Raw genomic sequence first — 21,029 nt, 5'->3', positions numbered from 1 at the left:
TCTCTGCATCATCTCCAGAATGCTGTGGATTGGAGTATTTGAAATTTGATATCAGTACCCAGAGCTTGGCATCAAATCGATACCCTTTATGTGGACTTTCCTCTTTGACAGCTGAGGTTCTATATTTGATGTATCCATAAAAAAAAGGAACAGCAGCTCAGGATGAAATGAGAAAGCCGCGCAGCACAGTTCAGCCTTGACAGATAAAAACCCTAGAAGGAACCCATTAGTTTCCCAAAAGCTTCTGGGCATTGGAGCACCCAAAGAGCCCTTTTGGATCAGAGCAATGGTCCTTGTAGTCTTTTGAACTGTGTCCTGCCAGATGCCCAGGGAGGACCATATATGAACATATGAAGCTGCCTTATACTGAATCAGACCCTTGGTCCATCAAAGTCAGTATTGTCTACTCAGACTGGCAGCGGCTCTCCAGGGTCTCAGTCTGAGGTTTTTCACACTTACTTGCCTGGACCCTTTTTAGAAGAAGACTGCAGATTTATATCCTGCCCTTCTCTCTGAATCAGTCTCAGAGTGGCTTACAATCTCCTTTATCTCCTTCCCCCACAACAGACACCCTGTGAGGTGGGTGGGGCTGAGAGAGCTCTCCCAGCAGCTGCCCTTTCAAGGACAACTCCTACAAGAGCTATGGCTAACCCAAGGCCATTCCAGCAGCTGCAAGTGGAGGAGTGGGGAATCAAACCTGGTACTCTCAGATAAGAGTCTGCACACTTTGATTCCCCACTCCTCCACTTGCAACTGATGAAATGGCCTTGGCTTAGCCATAGCTCTCATAGGAGTTGTCCTTGAAAGGGCAGCTTCTGTGAGAGCTCTCTCAGCCCCACTCACCTCACAGGGTGTCTGTTGTGGGGGAGGAAGGGAAAGGAGATAGTGAGCTGCTCTGAGACTCTGAGATTCAGAGTGGAGAGCAGAATATAAATCCAATATCATCTTCTTCTGTGGGCCACTAACTCTCCTGAAATTAGTTTCAGAGGGTAACTGTGTCAGTCTGCAGTAGAACAGCTATGCTGGAGTCCATTATCACCTTAGAGCAGGGGTGGCCAAACTTGCTTAATGTAAGAGCCACATAGAATAAATGCCAGATGTCTGAGAGCCGCATGACATGAACATCAGATGTTTGAGAGCCGGAGGGAAGGAAGGAAGGAAGGAAGGAAGGAAGGAAGGAAGGAAGGAAGGAAGGAAGGAAGGAAGGAAGGAAGGAAGGAAGGAAGGAAGGAAAATAGATGGGGAGAGGGGAGGGAGAGAAGTGGAAAGAAAGCAAATTTAATTTTAAATGCAGTGATTTAAAGAAACAAATGCCTTCTCCAAGCTGGCCAACAGTGCTGTGGGGGCTTCAAGAGCCACACAATATGTGTGAAAGAGCCACTTGTGGCTGCTGAGCTGCAGTTTTGTCACCCCTGCCTTGGAGACTAATATGATTTTCAGGGCCAAAGCCTTTGAGAATTAAAGCTATCTGACAAAGGGAGCGTTGAGTCCTCCCAAATCTTGTTGGTCTCTGAGGTGCTCCTGGACTCAAACCCAGATTTCCTGAAGTTATTTGCAAAGCTGATCTTGCTCTTGCATAGACAGTCCTTGTGTGCCTCTTCGGCAGTTTTTAATTGTTTAAAAAAGACCTCCAGTGGGACAAGACTATTTCAACTACGGTAATCAACCTGTACACCTGCCGTGTTATTTATTCTGCTCTTTGTCTGCAAAACCCACGGGGTGACACATATTAGTTCTTCCTTCCTCCTTTTAACCCTTTGAGGTGGGCAAGGCTGAGAATATCAGGGTAAGGGATTGAAAAGGGGTGTTCCAGATCCTCGTCTGTCCAGCTAGGCCATCCATCATGGTGGTTTGACATGACCCTTCAGAAATGCAGATCCCCTCCAATGTGCGTCATAAAATGGCTTCACATTGAAAGTGTTGGGGCAACATTTTGCTGTTTCTCCTCCACTACTCAATGTTAGTATGGCACGACTACCCCAGCAGTCCAGGGATGAATGTAAAGTTCTGCATTTAGGTAGGAAAAACCAACTGCATTGTTTTAGGATGGGGGAGACTTGTCTTGGCAGTAGTGTGTGTGAAAAGGATCTAGGGGTTTTAGCGGACCATACACTGAACATGAGTCAGCAGTAGCTAAAAAAGCAAATGCGATTTTGGGCTGTATCAACAGAAGTATCATGTCCAGAGCATGCAAAGTGATGGTATTGCTTTACTCTGCTCTGGTAAGACCTCACCTAGAGTATTGTGTTCCATTTTGGGCACCGCAATTTAGGAAAGATATAGACAAGCTGGAAGGTGTCCAGAAGAGGGCAATGAAGATGGTAAGGGGTCCGGAGACCAAAAGGGAGACCATAAGGAAAGGCTGAAGGAGCTTGGTATGTTTAGCCTGAAGAGGAGATGACCGAGGAGTGATATGATGACCATCTTCAAGGACCTGAAGGGCTGTCATCTAGAGGATGGTGCGGGGTTGTTTTCTGTTGTCCCAGAAGGTTGGACCAGAGCCAACAGGTTGAAATTGATTCAAAAGAGTTTCCGACGAGACATTAGGAAGAACTTATTATTTATTTATTTATTCTTTGTACTTATATCCTGCCCTCCCCGCCGAAGCAGGCTTAGGGCGGCTTCCTGAACATTAGTGGAATAGGCTTCCTCGGGAGGTGGTGGGCTCTCCTTCTTTGAAGGTTTTTAAACAGAGGCTAGATGGCCATCTGACAGCAATGAAGATCCTGTGAATTTAGGCAGATCATGAGATGGAGGGCAGGAAGGGCTGCATCAGTTCTTAGTCCTTGTGGCTCTTTCTTACATGCCCATGGAAATGCTGATGGCCACTTTGGGGCCAGTTAGCAATTTTTCTCCAGGCCATTTAGAGGGTTTTTGCCATCTTCTGGGCATACAGCAGGGGTCACTGGGGAGGTATTTGTGAGTTTCCTGCATTGTGCAGACTGTTGGACTAGATGACCCTGGAGGTCCCTTCCAGCTCTATGATTTTCCTTTCCACCCTGCTTTTCTGCATGCAGGGATCTTTAGGAAGGAACATTTTTCCATATGAGCATATGACTTGTCCCGTTGAGTCTCCCCCTTCACCCTGCAGCATTACTCATGTCCATGGTGTGTGTCCCCCAAGAGAAGAAGACTCCGCAGTGTCGGTCCAAGCCCCTGCATCTTGCTGTGCACTCCCAAGCCTGTGCTAGAAGGATTTCTGAGTTCCAGGTGGATATTTAATTCCAAGACCAGTGCCCAATTCTGCTCTTCCTCTGCAAAACCCTCTGCACATATTGGTTCTTCCTTCCTCCTTTTAACCCTTTGAGGTGGAATTCCACAGTTGAAGGGATTGAGACATGGGTGAGGAGGGAGAATGCGGGCCAAAGAAAAGCTCTGTGGCAGGGGCCAAGGAGCTCTTCTGCAAGGAACCTCAGTCGCTCGGATCGCTGAGCTCTCCTCTGCCTTCCCTCGGCTTCCCTGCTATCCTTCGCAGCATTTGCTGCTGCCGCTTGGCAGAGGTGAACAGGAAGACCCAGGATGGAAGGGGCTTGTGTCTCCCTGCTTGGCAGATCCCCAGGCTTGGCAGGTACCTTTTTTATCTGATGGATGAGTCACAGGATTAAAGCTGAAGCCTCCTAATGCCTCCACAGGCATCTCCATCGAAGGACGGATACTGATGCGGGAGCCGAGGTGTCGCCCCTCTGCTTACCCCTTGTGAGGCTTTGTCCCTCTTTGGCTTGGTCTCTCTCTTTCCTGTTGTGGGGGATTAGCTGTGGGTTGCAAATCAACCAGGTGTCTTTTCAGTCACTCTCTCTTTTGTAAAGTCCTGGGTCTTAAGAAAACAAAAGTGACCCAGAAATGGAAATGTCAGGAGTAGTCAGTATCTGTAGGGTTATAAGCAGAGCAGCTAAATTTCTTCTAGATCCTGTTTTCTATTGAAGCTGAGTTGCAATGCAGCATTCACATGGCCAGGATTTCCCAGGAATTCGTTTCTCCCTTCCGGCCACAAATCAGCAGTAAAAAGTCTTTCGGCAAAAGTTGATATATGCTTATAAGCCACAGTAGCTGAACAGGTTGTTAGAATCATAGACTCATAGAGTTGGAAGGGACCTCTAGGGTCATCTAGTCCAACCCCCTGCAAAATGCAGGAAACTCACAAACACCTCCCCCTTCACAGGATCCTCATTGCTGTCAGATGGCCATCTAGCCTCTGTTTAAAAACCTCCAAGGAAGGAGAGCCCACCACCTCCCGAGGAAGCCTGTTCCACTGAGGAACCCCTCTAACGGTCAGGAAGTTCTTCCTAATGTTGAGCAGGAAACTCTTTTGATTTAATTTCAACCCATTGGTTCTGGTCCTACCTTCCGGGGCCACAGAAAACAACTCAACACCATCCTCTATATAACAGCCCTTCAAGTCCTTGAAGATGGTGATCATATCACCTCTCAGCTGCCTCCTCTCCAGGCTAAACATCCCCAGCTCCTTCAACCTTTCCTCATAGGACTTGGTCTCTAGACCCCTCACCATCTTCGTTGCCCTCCTCTGGACCCGTTCCAGCTTCTCCATATCTTTCTTAAAATGTGGTGCCCAAAACTGAACACAGTACTCCAGGTGAGATCTTACCAGAGCAGAGTAAAGTGATACCATCACATCACATGATCTGGACACTATACTTCTGTTGATAGTGCCCAAAATTACATTTTAGCCACCACATCACACTGTTGACTCATGTTCAGTGTATGATCCACTAAGACCCCTAGATCCTTTTCACACATACAACTGCTAAGACAAGTCTCCCCCATCCTATAACCATGTTGCCTTCATGATTTGCTTGTGAGTGTCATTATAGTGTCTGGTTGGTTGCTGTTAGGATTTGAATCCAGAACTCATCGGTCTGACCCAGCAAAGATCTTACATTTCAGGGGAGGAAACATCTTTCATCCTACAGTCTCAAAATATGGAAACTCAGCACTCAATTAATTGTAGCTCAGTGGTAGAGCATCTGCTTTGCATGCAGTAGGTCCCCGTCATAACTAAGGAAGAAATAGTCTGCCTCAGAATAGCAGGTGCTAGAAAGAGAGGGTCTTGCTTGATTCTGTTTGAAAACTGCATTTAGTGCAGATTTTATCTTATATAGGCACGAGATCTTTTTTAGGCCATCTCAAGAGAGTTTACATTAGTTTCCGATATGAAAATGATTTTAGTTCTGGAATCCCCATCCCGCTCGGCTCCTTGACCTGCTTCTGTTTAAATAATTAATTCTGTTTAATTAGGCGCCTGGGTTTTGGCCACTGTGTGACACAGAGTGTTGGACAGAATAGGCCATCAGCCCGATCCAACATGGTTTCTCTTGTGTTCTTAAGAATTGTTTCCAAAACTGTGGAGCTCTCAGTTGCCAACTGGGCTCTGCTGGGCTGGATCTGGACCCCTGGATGGTGTTGCTTGGCCCGTCAGTCACTGATGATCTACATAAGAATGGATCTTCTGAGGCAGACATGGTTCCTCAGATGCCTTAGAGATATATAATTTTTATACTGTAATTTTATATTGTAATGGCCAGTGGCCTCATACAATAAACCCATTAGCTACTTACCTACCTTAGAGATATAGATGGCTCTCCTGTCCTCCTCCAGTTTATCCCAACAACAACCCAATGAGGTAGGCTAGGCAGGGAAGAAGCGACTGGCCCAGTGACCTGCAGATCTGAAATCAGGCCTCTACTCTTGGGAAGAAAAGTGGAGCAAAAATAAAGTGAAAATCTGTAACTGATGATGGTGAGTCCAGCAAACCTAATCCCTTGTACCATCGAAACATAGAGCTGGAGAGGAACCCAGGGGTCATCTAGTCCAACGACATGCGCAGTGCAAAAAATTCAGAACCACCCCCCCTCCCCCCGACTCTTGTTCTATGCTTTGAGGGAAACAAAAACCCTCCAGGATTCCTGGCCAGTCCGGCCTGGAAGAAAATTCCTTCGTGACTCCAAAGTGGCAACTGGCATTACTCTGGGCAGGTAAGAAAGGGCCACAAAAGCTCATCCCTTCCTGCCTTCCCTCTCCTCTTCTGCCCAAATTCAGAGTGAGTCATATAATTTCTTCTTCCCCAACAACAGAAATCAGTCAATCCTATTAATGTTCTGGGCCAGACATTTTATGGACACACAGTGGACACATCAAGATGCCATAACTTTGGCACCATCTCCAGGGGCTTCCGAATCTTCGTTGCTGAAGCTTTTTAAAAATGAGATTCTGTCCATTATATTATGGGCCCAGACTGTTTGTCTCGCAGAGGAAAGAGAGGACAGAGTTTATTGACGGGGGGAGGTGAGAGAGATATCACTGAGGCTTGGCTTGGGCCAATCTGGGGACTTCGTACTGCCTGCCAGTCACAGGGGCCAGTGTTACATGCTGATAGGGCACTGCACCGTGGGCACACACCCCGTCTCGGTTATCTCACTTGGCCAAGAGCCAGACAAAGACGTCACCCTGGAAAATCGAGGAGCAGATTTCCCCAGCGGTTTTGAAAGGAAATAGCAGCTGTGCCCGGATTTTGGATGGGGTCTGTAGGGAGGGATCACCGTTCTTCCTGTACCGTTTGCCATTCAACACAGATGTCATGTCCCACACCTTGCTGCCAGGCCAGATGAGGAAGAAAAGACCGGGGGGGGGGGAGAGACAGTTTTGAATGGTGAAAGCTCATGGGGAGAGGAGGGCTGAGCAGTTATGATTTACGTAACTCTTTCTATCCTGACTCTTCTCTTGTATCAGGACTTCAGTTTAGTTTTGAGTCTCCACGATTTCCATGGCAGTTTTTTAAAGGGAGAGATCAATTAATCAATCTCTAGGAATCTCCTCTACTTTAGCATGATAGAATGGTGAGGTGCTCAGGTCAAGGCCCCCCCCCCATCTCCTTGTCGGGCCCCTGGGCTTCTGGGGGCGGCGGCAAGGGGCCACATCCTCTTGGTATTGACAGCATTTCATTTATTTCTTTTCAGAAGTTTTCAGTCCTCTTTTTGTGGGGCATAGATTGTAGGGGCTGCTCTCCGCACACTGAGCTTGTGGGGCTCTTGAGGAGGAGCTTGTGGTCTTCAGCATGTTGGTGGTTCCGGCACTCCTTCCCTGTGCATGAATTTCCATGTGCCCTTCCTTCCCAATCTATTCCCCGTTTAACGATCTGACTTTGTGTCTCTTCCTACAGGTGTTGACGCCGATCCAGAGGCACCGTGAGTTTCGCTGAACCGGGGAGGCAACCCAGCCTCTGCCCGCCGTCAGCATGAATCCCGGCCCTGGAATGTCTTTGCTCATCTCTCTTGTCAACCTCATCACCTTGCTGCTGATTGGCTGTGCTGCAGAAAGTAAGTTTAGCAGTGAATATATTTTCCCTCCATCTTTGCCCCTCCCCTTTGGTGGTGGATGGTGTGTGTATTTTCTGGAACAAGAGACCTTCCCAGAAACAACTTGCTGTTTGGAAGGGGATGAGGCTAACAGAGTAATTCATGCAGAAATGCAACAGGCAGCCTCTTGAGGGCGGGTGATTGTATTTATTTTATTTATATACCACCCTCCCCCCAGTGGGGTCAGAGCAGTTAACAACAATTTATAAATACAGTTCTAATAAATACTATTTGTCTGCCTGTCTAAAGCGATTCACCATCAGTAATCGAAACTGATCAGATGGCATTGGACAATATGTATCCTCCCTTGGGGGATGAGACCAGAGGTCAGGCTTGATGGTTCCACCAGGCCTAGCTCTGGTTGAGGACAGACAGGATATCCTTTGGGCCAGAGAGCAGCAGGAAGTTCTCCTCTCCAGAGCATAGTGCTCTTCCAGGAGAGGCAGTCCCTTAGATATGCTGCTCCCAGATTGTTTAGGGTCTTACGGGTCAGTACCAAAACCTTGAACCTGATCTGGTACTCAGCTTGGAGCCAGCACAGCTGGTGGACCACTGCTCGAATATACTGTACGCTGTCAATGGGTTCCCAGTACGGACCAGTGCTGCTGTTTTCTGGACAAGTTGTAATTTCTGGGTTACACTAGAGCGCATTACAGTAGTCTAGCCTGGAGGTGACTGTTGTGTGAATTACTGTGTCTAAATCAGGGTCAGACAGGAAAGGCCTCGTTGTCTGATATGGGGCAGTTGAAGGAATGCATGTCTGGCAACATTTGTGATCTGTACCTCCATAGATAGGCATCCAGGAACACACCCATGCTCTTGGCAGTGGGTACCAGTGTTAGAGTTACTCCTTCAAGAGACTGGAGTTGGCACCCCAATTCTGTAGCCCCCCCCCCCCGCCTTTCACAGAACTGCCATCTTTGAAGGATTCATTTTCAGCCAGCTCTGCTTCAACAGCGTCCAAACCCTCGGCTAAAACATCTAGGGCGGCATCTGGCTGGCCATCCATCAGCAGATATAGCTGGGTGGCAGCAGCCTGAAACTCTGTGCCAGCTAGGCAAGGGGGCACCTACAGATGTGAAATAACCTTGGAGAGAGGATTGCTCCTTGAAGGACCCCACACACTAGGGATTATTGAGGTAATACCTTCTCTCCAACGCCACCCTTTGTCCCCGACCAGAGGAATGAAGTAAGCTACTTGAAGGCCACTCCACATACTTCTGTGTCGGCAAGGCGGTGGATCAACACGGGTTGTGGCTGACTGTGTTGAACTCTGCTGTCAGATCTCATAATGACAGCAATGCTGACACACCTCAATCCAGCTGTCTGCAAAGATCATCCATGAAGGTGACTGGCACCTTCTCCATCCTGTGGCCAGGGCGGAAGCCAGAATGGAATGGGTCTGTCCTCCAGGGAACTCTGTAGCTGTTTCACCACCACTCTCTTAATTACCTTGCCCAGAAAGAATCAGAGATGGTCACTTTAAGAGCAGTGTTACAATGACCTCTTTTAATCCCACTGGACTAAGGGACAGGTTGATCATGTTCACTGGGGAGGAGTTTGAATCAAATGGTTGGATGCCTCTGTAGGAAATGATGTAGAGTCTAGGCAGACTCTGCCACTTCCAGCATTGATAGATTGAAAGGAGGCAAGTCTGCAGCAGTGATTCATGCAGAGATGCACCTGGCAACCTCCTTTGAGGATGGATAATACTGCATATATTCATTTAGGCTGTGATCAACCCAATCAGTCATACCTCATATACAGCCCAGCAGAATTGTGACACCCCGAGAGAATCTGACTAAAATAAAATTTATTCATAGCATTTAGTCATACAGAGACACGATAGGCAGCCCCCTCTTGGGATAGATATTTCTGCTGCTTCTGTACAGTAGGGAAGAGATTATGTAGTCCAACCACACCCAACATAGACAGGCATTAGAATCACTTCCAGCACAAAAGACTGACTGGAGCAGTAACTCAGTCAGAGACATACTAGGTAGACTTCTATAAGGATGGGTAATGCTTCAGTGTCTCTTAATCATTCATTCACACTTGATTTGATGGCGAGGCAGAATTGCCCTCTTTTGGAGGGCTGGGAAAGCCATGGCAGTGAATCATGCAGAGATGCCTGTGGCATGCTCTGTGTGTGGATATTGTGGCCTCATAGGAACCTTTTAATTCAATCTGTTTCCCATGGCACCGCTGCCTTGTCTAGATAGCTGCTCTGACCCAGATGTGACGCCAACTTCTGATACATTTTAATCCCATCCCAACTGGATATTTTGTGACATGCTGGTTCTCCATGGCCGTGGTCCCTCGGTTTAAGCATGCAGTGTGAGGATTGGGCCCTATCCATTGACAGCTTGACATGAAGGGGATAGATTATTGATTTACTTATTTCACCAATACCCTGCCTCTCTCCCCATCGGAGAGCTAAAGCATCTTACTTTGTTCTCCTCTCTTCTGTTTCATCCTCACAACAACCCTGTGAGGTAGGTTGGGCTGAGACTGCATGACTGGCCCAAGATCGCCCATTGAGCTTTCCATAGCAGAGTGGGGATTTGAACCTGTGTCTCCCAGATCATATCCCTGCAATGGCTGAATCAGAGCCCTGCAGGAATTCTAGAGTGTCGTCTGTTGATGACAGAAACAACAAATCCCAGGTTTTTGTTTTGTAGAAAGGTCTGACAGGCCAGTGTCTGTGTCTGTGATGTCTTTCTAGCTTCCTTGAACTTAAGTTTGACTTGGTCATCTCAAGCTGCAGCTTTACTATCCTCTTGATCAGAGTGTGCCCTCTATTCAGGGAAGGAGGGAGGGTCTTTTGGGGTGTGATGGACAGCTGCCTTTCTATTTCTTCCTCAGTTATGACTCGGTCAGCCTGGACATCTTTATTGGACCTGCTAATGAAGCATTGTGTCATGATCTTGGGCCTAGTGAGGCCTGCTTAGGAGTACTGGGAAGAACCTACATTTCCCAGGATCCCCTCTATCCCTCTGATTGGGTAGCAAGGGTTTTGGAGGGAGACTGGCTCAGAGAGGGGTGTGGCCTGGGAAGAGAATGTATAAAGGCCAAGCCCAGGCAGGGGGTGTTCTTTTCCTAGGAGGCAGAGCTGAGGAAAGCTGCTGCAAGGAGGAAACCCTTGCCCTTAGAGGAAGGGTGAGTAGGCCAAAGTCTGACTGAGACAGTAGGGACTGTATAGAGAGAAGCCTTAGGGCATTTGTTTATTTTCCCTTCACCCCTTTACTCTTCAGTGCACCTTGTTTGTTTATAATGCACTGAACTTCCCCCTTAAAATAAAACCTTTTTGTTGTTGTTCACTCTGCCTGATCCTCACACCTGTTATTTGGCCTAAGCTACAGGAGGCCTGAAGGGCTTGGGAGGAACTCTGGGCCTTCTCAAGGGGAATCCTTAACCAAGAGTGGTGGCAGCACTTGGGAAGACCCCCCCTGAGTCATGACACATTGGTTGGTAGGTGAAAAGTGACGTCACTGAGATGAAAGAGCAGGGGAAATTTAAGGCAAGCTAAAAAAGAACTAGGTTGGCAGAATTTCTCAGGGAGTTTTGCAAAAAGTATATAAATAGCTATTTGTGTGGTCACTGAAGAAGAAGAAGAGATTGGATTTATACCCTCCTCTTCGCTACCCAAAGGAATCTCAGAGCAGCTTAAAATCTCCTTTCCCTTCCCCTCCCCACAACAGACACCCTGTGCGGTAGGTGGGGCTGAGAGAGCTCTGACAGAAACTGCTCTTGAACAGCTCTGCAAGAATTTGTGACTGATTCAAGGTCATTCCAGCAGGTGCTTGTGGAGGAGTGGCAAATCAAACCTGGTTCTCCCAGATAAGAGTCTGGCACTTAACTACTACATCAAACTGGCTCATTTAAGTTCTGTCATGCCAGGGAAGTGTATTTAAAAGGGAAGGGAAACTGGGTTCCCTCCCCCCCGCAATACCCCATAGATTTGCTGGTGAACAAATTGGTTAGTCGGTTTATTTAAATCATGTTTATACTACCCCCCCCCACCTCAGAGTCCCCAAGGCATATATGGGTTTGAGGACCAGAAATGTAGGTATTTATCTGCAAATCTATCTTTGTCCTTTTGTAACATTTGTGACCCCCCCCTTTTTAATCTTTTATAAGGATCCAGAAAGGAATAATTCTTCATACTTCCAGTTTGTTAAGCTGGTGCCCCTCTTTTCCTTCAAACATCCCAGTGTGGATCTTGCTCATTTTTATCCCCCCGACACCCCTGTGAGGTAGGCTGGGCCAAATGAGAGTGGCTGACCCCCAATCACCTTTGGAGCCTGGATCTCTTCAGTCCTGGCCCAGGGGTCTGCCCCCTGTGCATCACCCGGCTCCCTTTCCTCATGTGCCCCCACGGGCATCCTCCCCCCATTTCTCAGGTTTGTTTCTTGCTGTCACCTCAGAACCACTGTCAGAGGGTGTGTCCCTCTCGCTCCCGGCTCCCTCTCTCCCTTCCTTCCTCCTTTCCTTCCTTCCTCTCAAGGACATTGCGTTAAGCTTATGGCGTGTCACCTTGATGAAATTAAATCAAACTGCAGTGATGTCATCCAGCCCCCTCCTGCCCCAGCACGATGTCAGTAAGTCAAATAGGGATGAGAGGACAAGAAAGGAGTGAGGCAAAGGGATTAGAAGGCCCCTTAGCCGGCTTCTGCACACACACAAACAGGCAGACTCCACTTAGTTGCTGAAAGTCAGATACTGGACTCTGGCTTTTTCTACTGCTACAAACAGACTAACACATTTACCCATCTTGATCTATCTGAGAAACTGAGTGGTAACAACATAAGAGAAACCATGTTGGATCTGGCCAGTGGCTCATCTAGTCCAACTCCCTGTGTCACAATGGCCAAAATCCAGGTGCCATCAGGAGGTCCATCAGCAGGGCCAGAACTCCAGAAGCCCTCCCGCACCAAGAATACAGAGCATCACTGCCCCAGACAGAGTGTTCCCTCTGCCACTGGACATCATATAGAGCACCAAGTAGAGTACCAGTGGTCACCACCGAATTTTCAGAACTGCCTATATTGTACTGTATTAACACAGCACCATGAAATGGTTTTAAATAATTTAAATATGTAATTATGGTTTTAAATAATTTAAATATGTAATTATGTTTTATATGTTTTATTGGTTTTAATGGTAGTGATGTGATGTTGTGAGCCGCCCTGAGTCCGCTTGCGTAGAGGGCGGGATATAAGCTTAATGTAATAAATAAATAATAACTTACAGCTAATAGCCACTGAGTGAATGCTTATTAAATTTGCAGATGAAACTAAATTGGGAGGGGTAGCAAATACAGTAGAAGACAGCGTCAGCATACCAGATGATCTTGACAGGCTGGAAAACTGGGCTAAGACAAATAAAATGAATTTTAACGTGGATCAGGGAATTTTTTTGAGCAGGAATGCACAGCAACACAGTTCAGGATGGGTGTGGACTTACATGCAAATGAGCTTGTGCTGGGCTTTTTCTACACGCACACACACACACACACTCGGAAGGGATAAATGTGAAGTTTTTGCATTTCAGGAGACTTGTCTTGGTAGTAATATGCATGGAAAGGATCTAGGGGTCTTAGTGGACCATACACTGAACATGAGTCAGCAGTGTGATGCGGTGGCTAAAAAGACTAAAAAACCCCAATGCAATATTGACGTCCCTCGGCTTGCTAAGAGTATAGTGTCCAGGTCATGCAAAGTGATGGTATCACTTTACTCTGCTCTGGTTAGACCTCCCCTGGAGTATTGTGTTCAGTTTTGGGCAACACAACTTAAGAAGAATATAGACAAACTGGAACGTGTTTAGAGGAGAGCAATGAAGATGCTGAGGGGTCTGCAGACCAAGTCCTATAAGGAAAGGCTGAAGGAGCTGAGTGTGTTTAACCTGGAGAGGAGATGACTGAGAGGTGATATGTCCATCATCTTCAAGTACTTGAAGGGCTGCCATATAGAGGATGGTGTGGAGTTATTTTATGTTGCTCCAAAATGTCAGATCAGAACCAATAGGTTGAAATTAGATCAAAAGAGCTTCTGGCTGACCATTATGAAGAACTTACTGATAGATCAGGCTTCCTCAGGAGGTGGTGGGCTCTCCTTCCTTGGAGACTAGATGGCCATCTGACAGTGATGCTGATTATGTGAATTAGGCAGATCATGAGAAAGTGGGCAGGAAGGATTATATCAGTGTTTAGTTCTTGTGGCCCTTTCTTACACACCCAGTTTGGTGTAGTGGTTAAGTGTGTGGACTTTTATCTGGGAGAACCGGGCTTGATTCCCCACTCCTCCACTTGCACCTGCTGGAATGGCCTTGGGTCAGCCAGAGCTCTCTCAGGAGTTGTCCACAAAGAACTCTAAGCTCCACTTACCTCACAGAGGCCCTGTTCAGACACACAGTATAATCAGATGTCGCTGCTGTTTCCTTTCGGATTTAAAGTGGCTGATCAGACAGCAACATCTGCCTCCCAGTATTAACTCGTGGTAGCCCCCCCCCGCCGCCTCCCCAAATCCTTTTTGGAACCGGATTATTTTGTTACCTGCTCCTTTGCGGTGTTTTTTGAGTTCTCCGGTTTCACCTCATAGTTTTCTCCATCTGGATTGTTCTGCTCCGATATTAACCAACTTCTGGATGTCTGAAGGCTGTCCCAGAGCAAAAGGAGCCTCAGACATCCGGTTTACAGTCGCCTTTTTTTTGCTACTTAGCGATATGCACATAAGTGCTTAATGTTTTAACCTATGCATATGCGCATATGTGTGCATGTGGATAATATACATGTGCGCATAATGCACCCATGTACGCATGATGTGTACATGTGCATGATAGTGGAGGGAAAAAAGAACTGCATGGTGCCATCATGTGGACTGCAGAAGACGGTTTCACCGCGGAGTGATTCAAATTGCAGTATGGCAGTCCGATAATATCCAGAACAAAGATATTTGGAACAGAACTGGGTCAGTTTAACACAGACTCAGCATGCTGTGTGAACAGGGCCAGGGTGTGTGTGTGGGGGGGGGGGGAGGTAAAGGAGATTGTGACCACTCTGAGACTCTGAGATTCAGAGTATAGGGTGAGATATAAATCCAATATCTTCTTCTGATTGAGACTTTGGGATCAGTCAGCAATTTTCCTCCAGGCCAGTTTGACAAGGGATACGGAAGGTTTTGCCATCTTCTGGGCATGGAGCAGGGGTAACTGGGTATATATGTGGGGGGGGGAGGTATTTGTGGATTTCCTGCATTGTTCTGGGGTTGGACTAGATGACCCTGGAGGTATCTTCCCACCCTATGATTCTGTGACCTCTGCTCCATATGTTTATCCAATCACCTCTTGAAGCTGTCTATGCCTGTAGTTGCCACCACTTTCTGTGGCAGTGAATTCCACGCATTGACTCTTTGGGTGAAGAAGTAAGTCCTTCTATCGGTTCTAAACCTATTGCTCATGAATTTCATTGAGTGCCCAGGAGTTCTTGTATTGTGAGAAAGAGAGAGAAGTACTTATTTCTTTCCTTTCTCTGTCCCATCCATAATTTTGTAACCTCTGTCATGTCACCCCTCAGTGACTCATGACCGCTCATACCCTGCCACAAATGCTTCAGGTGCTTTTTTCTGCTCAAACCCTTGAAGGCCAGACTTGAGAGGTTTCTCAGGTTGTTCTGTAGCATTAAGAAAGATAAACGATGCATAATCATGTGGTTCTTATTTTTGCTTTTAATGGTTTTGTGTTTTTCGTTGGTAGAGTGCTGGTCCTTGGGTTTTGATTGATTGACAATGTTGTGTTTACTTCAGAAGCCGCCAAGCGACAATCTGTGTGGAGGGGGGAGATTATTGCCTGAGCCTGCCTCCCTTCTGTCTGGTCAGGCTGGGACCCTCTTCTCCAGCATCCTGGCCCTACTGGCTGCCCTCTCTGCTGCCTTGCCTCAGCTTGCCAGGAGAGCCCTCATCTCCTCAGCACTCCTTGGCCCAGGCTTATATAATAGAGTGATTGACAGACATTCTCACATTCTGACATATTGCTGTTTTATTGCTTTCACATACTCATGCTACCCAGATCAAAGGTTTGCTCAATTTGTTAATTTTACTATTCTGCCATTAGATCTTAAATTTGTACTATTCTCCATTCTAAATCACTGCCTACCAGCTATATGTAGCTCGGCTCACCGTACCTGATCCCTCGCCTGATTAAGTGTGCTTGAAGCGTACGAAAGTTTTTGTTCTGAATAAAACTTTGTTAGTCTTAAAGGTGCAACTGGACTCCTACTTTGTTCTACCTTTGAGGAGCTGAGCCATCTTACAGGAAGAAGAAGAGATTGGATTCATACTGCCACTCTTGCGTGTCCTCTGATTGGTGGCACAGCCTCTCCCTGTGATCTTAATACCTGTCGAAGCTCAAGAAAAAAAGTCAAGCCACTGCTTCAGGAATTCTCCCTGCAGCTCTCAAAAAGAAGATGGAAATAAATCTGTACCTAGCAGATGCAAAGGCTGATCTGTGGGGCAGCATAACATTTTTTTTGGGGGGGGGGGATTGAGGTTGTGTGCTGGTCTCTGGCTGGCTCTTGGGTTTCTGTCTTTAATATCCGGCTACTCATTCTGAGTTTAGATATTTTCCTGCTTAATTCTCTGTAACAAGGTCTCATGATGAGACCTGTTTGCAGGAGCTGACAGGCAAATCCAATATCTTTAAATTTAAATCAAAGAAGGTTGTCTAGGGGTCGGGTAACATGAGCGAGGGCCTTTTCCCTAGCAGCCCCACATTATGGGGAGGTGTGCATGGCCCCCTTCATTGTCAGCCTTCAGGAGGCAGCTGAAGACAGTTTTATTTAAGATTGCATTGGATTTAGTTTTTGTTTATCGGCAGTCCTGATTGAAATTTTAAACTGTTCTCTTTTATAGATCCAGGTGGGATCTTTGTTGGTCTGAAGGAATAGAACAAAATTTGTGTCCAGGGGCACCTTGAAGACCATTCTGGGGCTGAGCTTTCATGTGGATGCTGAGGGGGGGGGGGGGTCTGAAGAAATGTGCAGGCGCACAAAGGCTTATGCTCAGAATGAAACGGTCTTAAAGGTATCAGTGGACTCAGACTTAGTTCTGTTGTCATTCAGTGGAACAGGCTTCCTCCTTGGGAGGTGGTGGGTGCTCCTTCCTTGGAGGTTTTTCAACAGAGGCTGGATGGCCATCTGACAGCAATGAGGATCCTGTGAATTTAGGGGGAGGGGTTTGTGAGTTTCCTGCATTGTGCAGGGGGTTGGACTAGATCAGCGGTCCCCAACCATGTTGGCACCAGGGACCGGTTTCATGGAAGACAATTTTTCCATGGACTGGGGGGAAGGGGATAGTTTCAGGAAGATACAATTGTGCACTTTATTTCTATTATTACATTGCAATATATAATGAAATAATGATACAACTCACGGCCCAGTTGCTAACAGGCCACGGCCCAGTACCGGTCAGTGTCCTGGAGGTTGGAGACTAGACTGGACTAGATGACCCTGGAGGTCTCTTCCAACTTTATGATTCTATTCTTCTTCTATGATTCTATTTATGTGTTTTTTTAAATTATTGTTCTATTTGCATCGCGAGCCAGTTTGAGTTCTGCAAGCAGAAAGGCGGCAGACAAAGGTTTTAAATAAATAAATAATTTCAGGTGAGATGGGATGTCGGGTCTTGTGAGGAAGTCTAATTCTTTGTATGTAGCTGAAGGCAGAACTACACACTACATTTAATTCCAGGATCATTTTAAATAGTGCCCCCCCCCCCGGGATTTCCAAATGCAGTTGCTAGGGGATTCATTTCCTCCTCGCTGAAAATGCCATTCTGGATTGGCTTTTGCCCTTGGCTGAGGTTCTGCAGAGCTTTGTTCCCAGGGAGATGAGGTTTTGCAGTATGTGATCAAACAAGCCCTTTCCTTTCTCTCATTAAGAAGTATTGTGTTAGGAGACGTCAGTGAACGGGGGAGGGGGCTGGAAGACGTGATTTTGAGAAGAGAGCAAAATATCCTACATTTGGCTGTATTCCTGCTTATAATAATATCCGTGGTGGGCTTATGTGTCAGCCTTTTTATTCCTATAGATGCCAGTCATCCAGGGAAATTAATGAACAGTAGATCTGAGAGGCAAACCAGCTCTCTGCCTCTCTTGCCTTTACAAGGGAGGCACTTGATGGCATTTTACATAGAGATCTAAGAACCCTGACCTGGCTGGCTCAGGCTAGCCCAATCTCATCGTGTCTCAGAAGCTAAGCTGGGTCTACCCTGGTTCGTCCTTAGACAGGAGAGGCAGGCCGTGTGAAGCTGCCTCTGAACATCTCTTGTCTTGAAAACCCGAAGGGATCGCCATAAGACAACTGTGACTTGATGGTAGCCCTCAGATTTGAGAAAGAGAAATAGAATTGCCTCATATGCTCCATAATGAATTTGGCCATAAGATGGGACAGCAGCCAAGCTGTAAAAAAGGAGCCCTGTGGCACAGAGTGGTCAGCTGCAGTATTGCAGTCCAAGCTCTGCTCACAACCTGAGTTCGATCCCAGCAGAAGCTGGGTTCAGGTAGCCGGCTCAAGGTTGACTCAGCCTTCCATCCTTCTGAGGTCGGTAAAATGACTTTGGAAGGATGGAAGGGTAAAAAAGCTTGCTGGGGGTGAAGTGTAGATGACTGGGGAAAGCAATGGCAAACCACCCCGTAAAAGTTTTCCAAGAAAACATCCTGATGGGACCAATGTTCCCTCTAAGCTGTGGAGTCTTGTGAGCAAAAATTCTACTCACAACTTTAATTGCCAGTAGCTCCCAAAGTAGAATTTTTGCTCACAAGACTCCACAGCTTAGAGGGAGGACTGGTTGTAATCTGCCCTGAGCCCACTCGTGGGATAGGGCAGACTAGAAATTAACATAAACAAATAAATTTAAAAATGAGCACTTTGGGATGGGTTTGTAGGCTTCCCAGAGGGAATCCAGCTGGCTGCCTCTTGGGAAAAGGATGCTAGACCAGGTGGACGCTTTGACCTGATCCAGCACGGCTCTTCTAAGCAAATCAAGAGGTCTGAGTGATTACAGCCAGATGTTTTGTGAAGTGATCCTTCCGGGATTCATACGATGAGCATGTTTGAAACAAAAAGCTAAATATTTATTTGCATGCACATGTACAAGAAGAAAATGAATATGCATTTATTAAACTAGGGGGGCTACCCTAGTTTAAGAGTCTAAAAAAGTTTCCCCCTCCTCTTCTTTTTCCATCGTTCCTCCCTCACCCCCCCCCCCCCAAAAAAAAACCCTCTAATTGACTGGAGAGCAGAACATCAAGAAGAGAGAGCAAGGAAGATGGCGGGAGCAATTTGAATAATTTATTGTCCTTTGAAGTTGCGAGAGAAATCTCAGCTGCCTTGGGGAGCCATTTCTCCCCATTCTAAAAGGGTTTTCTCCTCCTTTTAAACTCATCCAGAGGATGATCTTTTTCTTTTCTTTCTTTCTTTTTTTGCATTTCTGCATAATTAATGAAGCCAGCACTCTGACTCTTAAAAAAACCCCTCCCTTTCTTTCTTCCAAACCTTCAAGAAAGAAGAGGAAAAGAGGGGGGGTCTCAGTGGGGAAGGAGATAAAGATAGCCAATGAAAACCCATCCCTCACCCTCCCCAGTCACTGTCCAGTTTGGAATAGCTCCCTTAAAATAGATCGATTTATTTGAGCCAGTGTCTGCAAGCTGTCCAAAGCCATCTGTAGTTTAAGTGGATTCAGTCTAAATCAGGGAGGCCTTCAGTCATGCCTCTGTTGTCAGCGGGGCGGGCATAAAGGCCTCCCTGAGATCACATCCCCCAAGGGGGAAAGGGGTGTTCCTTACAATGTTCCATCCCACCAACCCCTACTTGGTGCTGCCTGCTGTTTCTTTGTTTACTTCATTGCATACCCTGCCTTGCCACACAATGGGGGCCAACGTAGATGGCATCATTCTCCTCTCCTCTTTTTTATCCTTGAACAATCCAGTGAGGGAGGGTGTTTATTTATATCCAGGGGGAGTTTTGTAGAAGCCCGACAGGAACTCATTTCCATATTAGGCCACACACCCTTGATACCACCATTGTTTCATACAGGGCTTTTGTAGGAAAAAGTCCAGCAGGAACTTATTTGCACATTAGGCCACAGCCCCAAACACCAAGCCAGCCGGAACTGTGTTCCTGCTCAAAAAAAGACCTGTTTATATCGATTTATATCCTGCCCTTCCCACAAAGCAGGATAGGCTGAGAACATGTCGCTGGGATCCAGAGTGGCTTCCGTCATTCTCCTCTCTTTTGTTTTAGCCCCACAACAACCCTGTGAGGTAGGTTAGGTTGAAAGCAAGTGACAGGGACCCAAAGTGGCTTGCAGCATTTGCCTTATCTCCACTGTAGCCTTGCAGCAACTCTGTGAGTGAGGCTAGGCTGAGAGTGTGGGACTGGGCCAAGGTCACCTGGCAAGCTGCCATTTATTATTCATGCAGCATTGACTTTGGAGTCTGCCTTTCCCACTGAGACTAAGGGCAGATTAAAGGAGGTGAAACAGTGCAGTCAGACACCGCAAGAAAACCAGCGACCGATGCAACTGGACTAGGAGGACAGAACACCATGAACAACACACTATCTAAGGCAAGGTATACAGTAAACAACAGTGAAAGTGGAGGATAAGGGAAAGGAGGTGTAATAATACCAGATGATCCCTACAACAATTATTGCATGGTAAAGGTGCCTCCCTGGATTGACCCCTAACCTCCTTTTAAAAAAATGCCCTCTTGCATGCCAGAGAGGGGGTTCAAACATGGATGTGCCAGATCCTAAACACTAACTAGTACTCTGTAGATAGATCCAGGTGGGCAGCCGTGTTGGACTGAAACAGTTGAACAAAGCAGGAGTCAAGTGCACCTTTAAGACCAACAAAGTTTTATTCAGAACGTAAGCTTTCATGTGCTAAAAGCACACTTCTTCAGACGAGGGAATAAGGTACAGTGGGCTGAAATAGATGTAGTTGGTGGGTTAAGAGGGCAAACTGATACAAATATATTAGAAGCAGGAAACCAGCCAGGGAGGCAGTGGGGCCTTTGGATGACCAAGGGGTAAAAGGATTACTGAAGGAGGATAGGGAAATGGCTGAAAAGCTGAATGCGTTTTTTGCCTCCGTCTTCACTGTGGAAGATGAGAAGTGTTTGCCCACTCCAGACCCGCTAATTTTGGAAGGGGTGTTGAACGATTTGAGTCAGATTGAAGTGACAAGAGAGGAGGTCCTACAACTGATAGACAAATTAAAAACTAATAAATCACCAGGTCCAGATGGTATACAAAGAACTCAAAGGTGAACTTGTGGATCTCCTGACAAAAATATGTAATCTTTCATTGAAATCTGCCTCCGTTCCTGAGGACTGGAAGGTAGCAAATGTCACCCCCATCTTTAAAAAGGGTTCCAGAGGAGATCCAGAAAATTACAGGCCAGTCAGTCTGACCAATACCGGGAAAGTTGGAAGAAACCATTATCAAGGACAGAATGAGTAGGCACATTGATGAACACAAGTTATTGAACACAAGGGAAGATCTTGCCTCACTAACCTGTTACAGTTCTTTGAGGGGGTGAACAAACGTGTACAAAGGAGACCCGATAGATATTGTTTACCTTGAATTCCAGAAAGCTTTT

General features: G+C 46.6%; 1 protein-coding gene across 17 annotated transcripts in view; it reads left to right on the top strand.

Moving 5' to 3' along the window:
• PTPRS (protein tyrosine phosphatase receptor type S) overlaps positions 1 to 21,029 on the top strand; it is a 422,866-nt gene that overhangs the window by 194,676 nt on the left and 207,161 nt on the right. For all 17 annotated transcript variants that reach the window (XM_060232878.1, XM_060232884.1, XM_060232883.1 and 14 more), the window contains exon 2: positions 7,175 to 7,331. In XM_060232878.1, coding sequence (XP_060088861.1) covers positions 7,250 to 7,331 — 82 coding nt within the window. In that variant the 5' untranslated portion in view covers positions 7,175 to 7,249. The remainder of the gene's footprint in view (positions 1 to 7,174; positions 7,332 to 21,029) is intronic.

The sequence above is a fragment of the Heteronotia binoei genome, chromosome 2 (assembly GCF_032191835.1).
Source record: "Heteronotia binoei isolate CCM8104 ecotype False Entrance Well chromosome 2, APGP_CSIRO_Hbin_v1, whole genome shotgun sequence".
NCBI lineage: Eukaryota > Metazoa > Chordata > Lepidosauria > Squamata > Gekkonidae > Heteronotia > Heteronotia binoei.
This window is presented reverse-complemented; position numbering and strand designations above follow the sequence as displayed.